The 13,263-nt window shown below is 37.5% G+C and overlaps 1 protein-coding gene across 23 annotated transcripts in view; it reads right to left on the bottom strand.

Moving 5' to 3' along the window:
- The window catches only part of EPB41L2 (erythrocyte membrane protein band 4.1 like 2), a 214,412-nt gene that overhangs the window by 36,718 nt on the left and 164,431 nt on the right, over positions 1-13,263 (bottom strand). For 10 of the 23 annotated variants that reach the window (XR_005022103.1, XM_036870867.1, XM_036870877.1 and 7 more), the window contains 6 exons: positions 13,023-13,195; positions 8,368-8,540; positions 4,061-4,096; positions 3,747-3,809; positions 1,657-1,803; positions 211-312 (listed from right to left, as the gene is read on the bottom strand). Coding sequence is in view for 22 of the 23 variants with exons in the window: in XM_036870867.1 (XP_036726762.1) it covers positions 211-312; positions 1,657-1,803; positions 3,747-3,809; positions 4,061-4,096; positions 8,368-8,540; positions 13,023-13,195 (694 nt within the window). In the remaining variant the exon portion in view is untranslated. Of the gene's footprint in view, positions 1-210; positions 313-1,656; positions 1,804-3,746; positions 3,810-4,060; positions 4,097-4,871; positions 6,762-8,367; positions 8,541-13,022; positions 13,196-13,263 lie in introns of those variants that run through there. The other 13 variants (XM_036870885.1, XM_036870890.1, XM_036870891.1 and 10 more) reach the window with 7 other exon arrangements.

The raw sequence follows: 13,263 nt of genomic DNA, 5'->3' as shown, positions 1-13,263 counted from the left end.
AAACTGTGGATTTCCAAATAAAGTACTTTTGCAATGTGGTGCTTCTCATCTAAAGATCCTATGTTTCTATTTTACTTTTTAAGCACTCAAAAGTTTATTTTTAAAAATTTAGGTTGATACACAAAGAAAAAGGAGTATCTTATGGCTGTGGACAGGAATAAAAGAAAAGGGGAAAAAGCAAGAGTAGATCCAAGGATGCAAGGTGAACACCTTGTCTGCCTCCTGGGCTTTCTCTTCAACTGTCCATGCGGCCGCCATCTGATGCTTCTCCGTCATGGATAAAATATCCTTGAAAAGATGGTCTCCTTTGCTCTATTGTTTTAAACAATAGACATGATCAACAAATAAGACAAGTACGTTACATCTATAGCAACACAGACATAAAACGACTGTGTGGGTCAGCGGAACAAACCAGATGAAGCGGCACATAAAGGGAGGACACAATCCCAGCACGTCATCAGACACTGTTCCCCCAGAAAACACAACGCTCTAGAGTTGATTCTGAAATACGGACAGTAACATCTTCAGAAAAGCTGAAAATAAGAATTAAAGTTGTATACAACTTCAGAAGACCCTGCTATGGTGTTTTAAATCTTAATATTGTCAAAAGCTTTTTCAGTTTTTAGCAATTACTTTTGCTCATCTGCTTTAAAGAGCTGTTTTCCTTTCACTGTCACAAACTTAGAAATTTAAAGTAACCAACAGCTTTGCTTTTTAAGAAAAGGTGAATAAAAATAGCCTAAGAATATCTAAATCAAACGCCTACAATTTGGTAACATTCAAGTCAGACTAGGTGATGAATTTAAGGAGAAGAGAGGGGTGAAAGGAAAAGAGGAAAGAGTAAATTGTAGGGTAACACCTGAACACACTTTTTAAAACTGCATATTAAATATAGCATGATCACTGTCTCCCTCAGGTAAAATAAACGAGCCCATGAAGTTCTTGGTTGACAACAGGAGAGATTTTGCAGCATCAAAAAGAACAGATATAGATGAGAATGAAGAAATATTTTGAGAATATATTCTAAAGGCAATGCTTATAGTGGTGGCGAAGAGAAATAAACCATGGAAAGAATAAGAATGAGTTTGGAGAGATGTTATGGGTGAAAATGTTCTTAAAGTACTAATCTACATTTCATTACTAAGAAGTTTCAGTATTAAGTTGTATAATTAACATTTTACAAGTTTTCAACAGGGCTCATCAGTCTTTAAAGCTAAATTTAACTATCTTCACAGTAATTACCTTAAACCATTCTAAATATGGTCTACATTCCTACATCCCTTTAATTACTAATTCTTTAATTATTAAACAAACTCTCTTATTTCAGAAGTCAATAATTAACTTACTAAATACAATATACGTCAGTTTCTAAGTCGCCCTATGTAACAATTCATTACTACCAATTTACTTGAGTAAAATAGTGAAACTATTCTAAAGGTATTTCGAAACTCATACAATTTACCCAAGAACTACGTCAATAAGTATTACACATTATTAATAAATATTTAGTATTTTAAAAATTATTAGCAGTTACATTTTTTTAAAAAAAGGGAACATTTTGTAACTTCTTGAGAATCAACATAATAAGATTAGCAACCTAAGTTTTACTGAACAGCTGGATTGAGACATACAGCCAACAAATAGCTAGTGACATACCCCTTGTGTCTGTAGGGACAGAGGTGTGATACGTCGTTTTTCCCATTCATTAGGGCGTGGTTCGGGTGTGGATTCCATAAAATTGCGCTTGAGTTCACTAATGCTAGCCTGGTGTTTCAGTATTTCCTCCTGGGCCTTATCCAGGTCCTAGCAATATGTAACGTAATAAAGGGGGAAAAATCCAAAAGGAAAAAAAACAAAAAACAAAAAAAAAACCCAATAGGATAAAAATAAAAAACGAAACCAAAAAATAAGACAAAGTAAACTTATGATTAAAAAAACACAGTAAAGCAAGAAAAATGCCAAGTCTCAAAAGCCATATCATCACCTAGGAATATGAGTTTGTCCAAATTTGAAAATAAAACCAATGTGCAATTTTTTTGTGATTCCTGTCTTAAAGGGTTCTGACTTCTTCCCTGTTTAGATTTGTTTAAGAAATCAGTAGAAAGAGGCTATGGAACTAATACTCAACATGGCCAATCACCCTTCTTTCTAATAGTTGGATTTGAAATGCAGCCCATGACTTTGTTCCTGCAAATTTACCTTTCTGATTAGGGTTACTACCAGAGTTGCACGCTGTAATATAATGAAGCAAGTGAAAATAGAGAAAGGTGGACTCAGAGCCCATTTGGCCTGACAGGAATCCAGTCCAGGATCATCCCAAATAAAAGGGGTAGGGGGACCAACGGTTGGCTTTTTTCAGGAAATTCCAGCAATGGTTTTTAATCCTTATGGAATAAACGGAACAGCTTCCAGAGGCTGCTTCTGTTTGGCCTTTCTCTAAAATAAATGAACGTCATATTGGTTTCACGTACTTGCCAAGCACAAATGCGGGGTCCGGCCACCCACGTACCAAACAGTCCTTATAAAAAGATGCGAGGAAAACTACCAGGTCAATTTTCACCGAAATAGGCCCTGACAGATGTCACTTGTGGGATTTTTTAGATTGGCCCTGAGAAATGATATTTGTGGAAATAAAAGGCAGTATTCAGAAAACAGTTTTAACTGAATTTTAAATGTTTTCTTATATTTCAAAAATCATGGGGCCACCTGTGGATTATAGCTTTCAATCCCACTCCTCCCAGAGAAACAGGTCATGCATCTGATTAAATTAGATGTTCCATATGCATGCACAAGCATCGTAGCTCATCTACGAGCTGCTATCGCCATTTGCAAAATCTCATGAAAATCTAAAAATCTTTGCATGGCATGAAAAAATGACTGTGGCTTGAGATCAGGCACATTTCTTGCATTTGTTCAAAGCAATGTTACGTATTACACTTTAGAGCATTTTAGTAAGTTATGCAAAAATACATTTCCAACAGTTATCAAAGCTGCTGAAAGCAACCGAACGGATTAGTCAAATTACTGAGGACTGCGGTTCTCCACTGAATACACTGCCATGTACTACTCTAAAAGAAGGGGGAAAAAGAAACAAAAAACCGTTCTCGTGTGACACGGGGAATACAATACATTTTACATTCCTAATTGGGTGGCTAGGTTTTTTTTTTTTTCCTCCTCTTTTCTTTCTTACTTTCTTTCATTTATTCTTTCTTTTTAATCAAAACAAACCCATTAATTAGCATACTCTCAAATGGAAGATTTTAAGTGGACCACATTCCTAATTGCATGGATTTTGGCACTCTCTCGCCCCACCAAAAAAAAAAAAATTGTGGACACAGGGCCAAATGACTTAATGCCGATCGACAAATATCTGTTTTGGTGAACGTGTATTAAGGATGGGATCATGTTACTTCACACTCTAAACCCTGGAGAAAGCCCATTAGGAGAAAATAGGTTTACCTGCAGAACTTCGAGATTAATGAATAAAAACTTTATTCATTTGATTACACAGAATTTTTTTTTTCCCAGTTGTCACTTTGAGAACTTCTAGTAGATATATTCCTACCTAAGCCACTTTAAAAGAATAAAGTTGGACTGGTAACATGCACTCCCAAGGTGAACCTCCCCCATGCATGTCGTGCACTGTGCTTGAAAGTTGCCAGCCAGCCGGCCTGTGCGTGACCCCCCCCCGTTCACAGCAGCCTGGCAGCCATTAGGACAGAGTTGTTTTCTTAAATTATACAAACCTCCAACATTAAATTGCTATGTCTGACATAAATATTATCCCCTTCTACTCTCAAGGAATTTTTCTGTGAAATTAAATCACACACAGGGGGGGGAAAAGGCAAATAAACATAAGTGTATCAATCAGCAAGCACCAGAAATGACTCAGAGTTGGAGAGTCTAAGACATTAAAATAAAAGAGGAATAAAAACCTTAAGAACCTGAAGCCACAACGAGCAAAACTCACAAATAAACCCTAAAAGTGCTCCACCTCCCGCACAATGATAATGGCAGGCAGCAGCTACCAGGTATTTAACTTTGGGGGAAAAATATCCACCTCCTCCAGCTGCGTCTCCTCCTCTTCCGTCTTCGCCTGGAAGTCACCCAGCAAGCAGCCAGAGAGAAGGGGAGTATTAGTGGAAAATGCTACCATCAGTGCAAAGAAGCTGTATTTGAACTTAAATGGTGAACCAGCATTACCAACCTTCGCTGTCTGGCCCTCAGAAGATGCAGATTTTGGTCTGCGTTAAGCCACTTTGGTCTTTCTTCACCTACAGTGTTGTACAAATGATGGAAATGGTCCTTTGCAAAGGTGGAATGGAGAATGGAAGCTTCACTCTTTCTCAGTCCCTAGATTATGTGCTGCTTTTTAATATGTTTTGACTCAGGAATGAAAACACGAGAGTGTAAAAATGGCATAATTCAATCTGTTCTAACTTGAAACATCTACATCAACTAGTGGTGAGGGCAAAGTGTGATGATGTAAATTTTGGCTTTCACTTTCTATCAGGGACAAATGTTCACCCTATTATTTAGTTTTTTAACACAGATTTCTTTCCTTGGGGGGAAACTGGTTTATTTTGCTACTTTCATATAAAATGGTGGGTAGTTAAAAACATTCTTGTATTTTATAGCCACTTCTCTTGCATAAAATTCTTTAAGCAAGAATATTTTTTCATAGTTGGACAATTCTCAGTTATCTAATGACCCAAAGAATTAATCTGTACATTTAAAACTAACATAAATACTGATGACTATTGACTCATGGAAGGTAATAGCATAAAAGAAAAATATTGGTTCAGATACCAAAGGAAAATAGTTTAACCTTTACATGTTCATTTATAGCAGGATTATACATATTCTTCTTCTTCTTTACTGTAATGCCAGTGTCAAATCCGAGAGTTCAAAGTGCTTTTTTTTTTTTTTTAAACTATTCAAGCATTTTTGAGAGGTAAGCAGGGAACTCAGAGTATCTTTTGATCAGCAGGGAAAAATTAGACACAGCCACTCAACAATTTGCTAAGAATCATCTTCCAATTCCTTGGTCAGCACTTAATTCTCGAAAATGTCAATCTGGCATTCTTCAGGTAACCTTCAGGAATCATGGATTCTCCCACTATGCCTAATTATCTTCACATTTTTCTTTAGATTTGCTCTAAATTTTGTGATTTATTTTATGTATTAATAGTAACCACGGATATGGGACACTAAGTCCCCAGACCACATTTAGCAAAACAAATCAAAAACTACTATAAGTGTGAGCACTGCTTAGTACTGCAGAGGTAGCCCTATATTGGGGCAAAAATCCTCAGATCAAACCAGACACCTAACTTTAAATAAAAGAACACTAAGAGGTCCAGTCCAACCTTAGTGCTACAGAGTCTAAATTTTCAAAATACTATGGTTCATTTTTCACACATATTTCTTAAAGAAAAGATAACAGAATAGTATCTTCCTTACAAAATACGTGATGGTGACTCTTATATATGATTTTGAGTTTAAAAAAAAAAAGAAAAGAAAACAAACTACCTGAACTTCATCTGGGCTCCAAATGCTACAATAATAGGGAGACAAGGAGTTTCTGAGATTAGACCTACGCATGTCAGGAGTAAATGTCACAGATGCATCCTCAAAAATGCAAGAACAAGCTTGGCTTTCTAACAGAGGAATAATAACACTAAGGAATTCTACTAATACATATCAATTACAGTTATGTCCAGTGCATCCTAAGTTCTATATCAAAATAAAGTTTCCATCCTAAAGGAACAGCATTAACATTTATCTGCAAAATGGACAGACCCAAAACAGATTATTAAGGGCAACATAGGTCCCCCTCTCCTTGTTTTTATGGCCTAGTATGGTTCAGGTATTTATAAAATAATCCTACAACTTTGCTCTTAACTTAGAATGTGTGGCCCTAGTCAATTAATATCAGTGGAAGTAAAGTGTTTAATTACACTCATTTCTCATGTACTAAAACGATGTGCGTGAAAAGTGTGCAGATCATACTATTTTGAGGTTAACCAGTGATGGAATTTATGCACATGTTTACACTCTACATTAGGAAGGGTATAAGACGAAGTGGAGTGCTCTTGACCGCACAGATTTAAAGCTCGTGTAGGAGAGCCAGTAACTGCTTCCTCTTCCTCCGTTTTGTCATTCAAGTCACAGTCATAAGAAACAGTCAAGGAAGTGGCTTTTGCCTCCAGATAGTAGAGGGATAGAGCCAGAGGAAGGGAAAAGGTGAGAGAAAAAGGCACTGACTGAGAAGCAGAGAGAAGGAGCCCAAAAATGAGGATGAGGGAGGGAAGGAACAAAGGGGAGGTGATGGGAACGTACTGCTGGACGTCGGTGGGGAGGAAGGAGACCCAGACCTTGGGGAGGCTGGGGGAGGCAAGGTACCCATCCTCATCGAGCAGTGAGGGGACGCGAGGTGGAAAGCGTCTGCGGAAACTGAAGAAGTACCCAAACTCTGAATCCCTGTTCTCAGCCTCTTTTAGAGGCCTCTCGTGGGTGGGAGGACAGTCAGTCTCGGGAGGGGCTTCAAGAGGATCCAAGCCAGAATCACAACCCCCCTGCTCTGATGTTTCGCCCGTGGAAGGGAGCTCTAAGCTGCCTAGTGTGAGCTGATCGGCCTCCCCAAAGGGGTCTTCCTCCGAAATGTCTGAAAGCAAGTCCATCTCAGGGGCTGGCAACACGTTTGGGGAAAGAGATGAAGCACAGTGGATGAGTGGTGAAGGTGGGCACATGGAAATAAGCTATTCTCCAAGCAAACCCATGGTTGAATGTGAAATTACACAGCGGATACATTCAAAGGAGAACCAAAAGCAAGAGAGAGAAAGAGGAGAGAAGAAGAAATGGGTAGTTAGTGAAAACGTTTACTCAGAAGGATTGTATTAACACAGTGTCATTAGAAACTGAATTAAACGATCCATTTATAAAACAGGAAAACTGGACTACTTTTATCACATACAATTTATAGGTAATAGGTTGATTTAATTATTATTTTTCAACTGGTTGCAAACGGATCCTATGAAACTCAAATAGCATTATTACTTTTGAACCTGGTCGCTGACAAACACTGAAAGCATTAGTGAAAAGGCCAGTCGTTTACCAAAAACAGGCAGAATTTCCCTTGGAATTTAAAAGAACTTTTCTCTTGTATCACATTATCTAGGCAGAATGGAACACAGACTTTCTGAGATTCTCAGCTCTCCTGTTTCCGATGTAAGTAGCCACTCCTGGGTGTCTTGGTAGCATAATCATAACCTATCCTGACAACTTTTCAGTTATTGATAGATACCTTGTTTGCTGTGATTCCTGTTATTCTAAACTAATTTTTAACCAAATCCTTTGTGGAATATGATATTCACAAATTTTTTAACAAAGGAATGAAGAGGATCTGATGGCATGTGCTACCAGAAGCATCTGTCCTTGTAGCATAAGACAGGGCCCCCATGGTGCCCGAGCCCTCCTCTCTGCTGCGGTTGGGGGCTGTCAGTGCAGGAAATCCTGAGACACTGGCAGTTACCTCATCTAGCAAGTTCTTTATAAATTCATGTTGCACGTCTTTAAATTTTTCAAAGTTAAAATTTTGAAAACATTATAAATCCACAGGATGATTTCATTTCTTTTTCATGTTTACTTCCAATGCTACCCATTCAAAAGTTGCTTTGTGCAGACATGGAAAAGAGATCTGAAGAACTCAAAGCCACTTCAAATCAACTTCTAAGTGACTATACTTGCCCAAGGTAATATAAAACAACCCCGACAAGTTTGAAAACACAATATAGGTTACTTCTCTGTTCACTATGGTATACGCACCAAAGAAGACTGAAAGCAACACACCATCTTCTCACTCAGTATTCAAAAAACAATTACTTAAAACTTTCTTCTTCATCAGTGGTAGATTATTAATGAAAAATCATATTTTCATAAAGACCACCTTTCTTCTTTCAAAAAATTCAAGTCAATACTACAATAAAATAATCAAGACATAGGCTACACATTAAACTTTACTTGAAACAAACCAAATATGAATTTCAAATCATCACAGCTTTTATAATTGGGGGCTTAATTAAATAGGATGATTATAAGGATGGACAAAAGACCAATAAATTACTTGCTTGCATTAAGGTAATTTACGCTGAAATATTTTGTTTTGACCAACAACCAGAAAAAGCTCAGAGACTCAGTCCAAACCAGCAAGAGCATACACATATTTGAAAAGTGGGAAATTTTATCAACACAGAACATACAATGACTGATTTTAAAAGATATGTGAGTTCTGAAACAACAAATGCAATAGACAGCCTCTTGTCTAAGTACACATTTAAAGCCACGTATTCGACTAATTTACCATACCTTTCCTTCAGTGAGTTGCACATGTGGGGTTTTAGCTGGGCTTCTAATGTCCCTGCTGCCATCACCATCTTGTACCACAGCAGGGCTCACAGCTCCAGGGCCACGTGCTGAAACCTCCCCAGCAGGGCCAGGAAAATCCTTCGTAAGACTTCGGTCCACAATACCAATCAGAGCTAGTTGAGAATGATCATACGGATTGCTTTAGGACACTTAAGCGATAAAATTCGATGAACGCCCCCCCTTCCCAGATAAACAGGCACCTTAGAGACAATTAATAGAAACGGGAACACTGTTTGATCATGAAAATAACATATCAAATAAACTCATGTTTAAACTTTTAATAAACTCTAGAAGTATTCTGAATTGTAACCCAATAAATTAGACCAAGCTCTCAAGTCACAGATTTTTGAAGGATAGACACTGATCATAGAATTGGCCAGTAGAAGGAGCTCTAAGACCAGATGAAACACCAGAGTCAGGGCACTATGTCAGAATTACAATGTGAGCAGTATTTTAATTCTCTGGAGTCTCTTTAATCTTGCCTGAACTTATTTCTGAATCTACCTATCGCAACAATTCATTACCTAGTTATTAAAATGATTTGCTTCAGTAAGTTTTAAGAATTCCTCCATAAAGGGACCTTTAATTAGAACACCACTCGAAATTGCAACAAGACAGTAAGAGTAGATTTTAGAGAATCAACTTCTATGTTTATGTTAATATTTTTCATTTTTCTAACCTCCCTCCTGAATGCCTCAACTTGACCTACAGTAAGTCTAATACATAGAAACCCTCTGCCTTAGCAAATCTGGCCTTATGTGTTCCCTTCATCTATCCTACAGATGTGCAGGAACATATATCGTGTTGACATTTTCTGTCATATGGCAGATCAACCCAAGATGGCCTCAAATCTCAACAAGGCAAAGTGAGTAGCAACCGGCAAAAGCCTCTGTCCATCTGTAGTTTCTTCCCCAAAGAAGAAACCACTGAGGTCATTTCACCAGCATAAAAAGCGCTTTCCTGACACAGTGTGGCTTGCTGTGGCCCCATGCCCCTAGGGAAGCCCAGTGTTTAACTTTAGGCTGCAAGCTCTTGGAGGGCAGAGACTGTGTGTGACCCACCATACTGAACTTGGGCAACACCTAGACCTCGAATCCATGTGTTACTAGAAGCCTCTTGATCCACACCCCTCACCTGCCCTGTCCAAAACTTCCTTCTTCTCAGTCTTGACTTTTTGCCAAATACACTCTCATGCTTGCACCCAGTTACTCAAGTCAGATACCTTGAAGTCTCTTCCTTTACCCCTCAACAACCAGCAAGTCCAACAGAGTCCTTGGATGTATTTCTAAATGTGGCCAGTTCCTTCCACCTCTATTTTACCACCCAGGTCCCTTTTAAGACTTTCACGGCTCTTAAACACTCATACTTTGGAAAGCCCACAATAAATCATATTAAACATTAAAATGAATTCACATCGTACATTAAATATAATTATTTTCTAGGGTTTTTTTTGACTTTTAAAAAGATTTTAACAATTTTTCCTTGGAAAGTATATGAGTATGAGTTAACTCTTTAACCTATGATTACGGTTTCTAAGCACCCATTATACTCAGAGATTTACTGCAAAATGAGAAACTCTGACCTAGAAATGGCTTCAAATGTAATGATATCAAAATTTTAATGAATACCCAATTTAAAGTTACATAATGAAGTTGGCAAAATAGTGACCCTGCATACTTTTGTTAAACACTTAACGATTTCAGTTTGCAGCTAATAATTTTTGTCAGGTCTTAAACCGTGTAGAACCCTGAGAAGTTTACAGGCCCAAGGCACAGAACCTATGGTGCCAATGGCTAATAGGTCTACTACCATTTGAGACAAAACCACCACGACTCTCACGGGATTGTTCCTGACCAGTCGGCCTGAGCTTCCTCTCTCATCCTCTCTAACTGTTCTGGACATGGCATCAAGTGATTTTTTTTTTTTTTTAAAGATAGCACTGTACACATATGTGCTTGTATAAATGTGTACACATGTGTATGTATGTATAACACACACCCTTCAATGGTTTCCTAGAATAAAAACCACGTTCGGCACCAAGAGAATGTGGCCTGCAAGGCCCTGTGTGACCTGCTCCCAGCCTACCTCTCCTTATCACTAGTCAGCTCTGACTACACTTGCCTTCTTTCTGTTCCTAGAATGTATCAAGCTGTCCCTAAACTTATGATCTTCAGACCTGCTACTCCTGCTACCTGGAATGCTTTATCTCCTGTTCTACTCATGGCTGCTTCCTTCTCATCCTTCAAGTCTCAACTGAAATGGTTCTTCCTCAGATATGCCTTCCTTCCCCAATGACCCAATCTGTAATGCCCCTGATTATACTTTCCACTTTCAGGAAATCATCAGTTCCCCTGCTCTCACATGCATCCGGGGTGTTAGTGCTCTCAATGACTGATTTGCCTCCTTTCTGGTTTGATCGTGCAAATCTTGGAATCTCACTGTTCTAAAATAGCTATCCTAGATTGATTTTTATTTTGATATTTGATCTTTAGGTATCACATTGATTTTTACTTTCTACATAATCACTAAAAGACTTAATTTGTCAAACCTTAAAGTGAAGAATATTTATATATTTTAACAGCCTGTTTAAAAACAGGAGAAAGAAAACATAACACATATCAACAACAACAAAAAAAGGTATATTGATGGTGTGGTGGGGAAAATAAAGCTCAGTACCAGGTTACAGCCTAGCTTTGCTCTGGGGGAAGAAAAGAACATAAGCCCTATCCAAGTAGTTCCCTAGCTGCCTGGTCATGTACTGGCATGAAAAGCCTCCTATTTTTCACAACAACACAGTAATCCTTTTGATGGCTTGCCCATCTGATGAATTACAGTGTCCAAAACACAAAAGGAAAAATAATGGATTACTGTGCCATGTTTGTTGCTTTTCCTTGTGAAAATCATTGTTTTCAGATACAGACCTACTATAACCTTCTGCGCTAACTGCCCATACAAGATGGTGGGCTTCCTTGAGCACAGTTTATATACCTCAAAGAAAAAGCAGTGGTTTACTGCTCTTTTTAAGCTCTAAAATTCGCAACATAAGAGTTATAAAAACCTCATAGTTTAAAACAAAGGCTAAAAAGGACAGTGTTCCAGAAAGAGGAGTGATTTCTCTCAGGCATTAAACGACACTGATCACATTTATTCAGCACTTGTATAAATTCTCTGCGACAAGGGGCAAGACTTGAGAAATATTTACATAACCGGGCACATTTTTCGGATTTACTTGGAAAAAGTACTCAGTTGTTGATGAGCTAAAAGATACTCTGACAACTATCATGCAGTAATAATTCACTAAATTTAAATCACTGCATTTGGGAACGTGGACATTTATTTGAACCACAATTTATGATTCTGTTGCACATTTTTTTCTGTGGTCTCATAAAACTATATGAAAGATTCTCCAGAAGCAAGATTCAATAACTATATGTACCAAAATGCCCACTAACAGAACTTGGGAAGTATCTCTGTGTGTCTGCCTGGATCTGTTTTCTAAGTTTATTCCAGGAAAAATAGATCAAGGCCAAGGAGTGTCAATCCTTCACTACCGAGAGAAGATTTTTAGCTATTAGAATATCCAATCTGTTTAGCTAATTATTTGAAACATAAGTTGTTCAAGTTCGCATTTCAGAAATAACAATCAAAAACAGGTTTTTGCTGATAAACAGTAGTAAAATAGAAATTTTCCAATTTAGCATTACTATTTTTGTATATATATTTTGAGATTCATCAGCCAAAAAATGTTGGAGAACTACTTCTGGTAGAAAGGTATCCATCCCAATTACTTGCTATTAGGTAAAAAGAAAAAAAAATTTTTTAAAGCGTTCTAATATAAAATTAACCTCAGCTCTTTTACAGGAAACCTGCTATTAACCCAAAATTAAACAGGTAATAAGATATATATATAAAATGAAGGGAAGCAACATCAATTTATTTCCATGTGTAATTTATTAAAAAACTACATATATGTAGCTAATGAGAATTCCAATAGAAAAAATTTATACAAATTTATACATGTCTCCCCTTGGGTGTAAGAACAGATGAACACACTATATTTCCTTTTTGTTAAACACTATTTAAACTAATCCTTTGAAGCTGTGAATGGTTTCCCGTATGCTAGAATGTCTGTTAAGCTTTAGTAAGGGTTTTTAAACTCAAAAATGTGATGATGCAATGAATGTTTTATGTTCCTTTGAATAAAAGTTCTATATATGCTATCACACCAAAAACCCTTGGAATTACATGTTTGCCATTAATTAACAAGTTCAAGAAATTAAGTCACATGACATATATCACAATTAAGTCAGGTCAGTAAAAACATTTGTCCAACATCTCATCAACAAGAACTCAACTAATATTTGTGTGTATTTACAGTGCCAAGAAAATTTAGGTTCAGAATGACAACTTCAAAACACTATAAAATTATTTTCTTATGAGTGTAAGTAATAGTATTTTATTTACTCAGAAAAAAAAAAAAGGCTCTCCCTCTAGGGTATTTCTGGGGATCTTATTAATAAGTCGGTCAACATTTTCTGATCCCACTGGATTAGAGAAAGATTAATGGAATCCAGAATCCTAATAAACGTGTTTACCTCCATCTAGACTCCTGGAGACCCGCTTACTAGAAGTGCGTTCAAAGTGCGGTGCCGGCCTGTCAATGAGGGTGCTGGCCTGGCGGGTCTGCGCTTGGGTACGGCCGCTATAGCGGAATTTGGACCCCAAGGTCAGGAACTTGGCCTTTGGTGGCTGCTCTGGAGACACAAGCCTGTGGGGAAAAAAGGGAACAAAATTAGACTTCACGGATTTTTTTTTAACTTTAAAACTATATATTTT

The sequence above is a fragment of the Balaenoptera musculus genome, chromosome 12 (assembly GCF_009873245.2).
Source record: "Balaenoptera musculus isolate JJ_BM4_2016_0621 chromosome 12, mBalMus1.pri.v3, whole genome shotgun sequence".
In the NCBI taxonomy this organism is placed as follows: Eukaryota; Metazoa; Chordata; class Mammalia; order Artiodactyla; family Balaenopteridae; genus Balaenoptera; species Balaenoptera musculus.
This window is presented reverse-complemented; position numbering and strand designations above follow the sequence as displayed.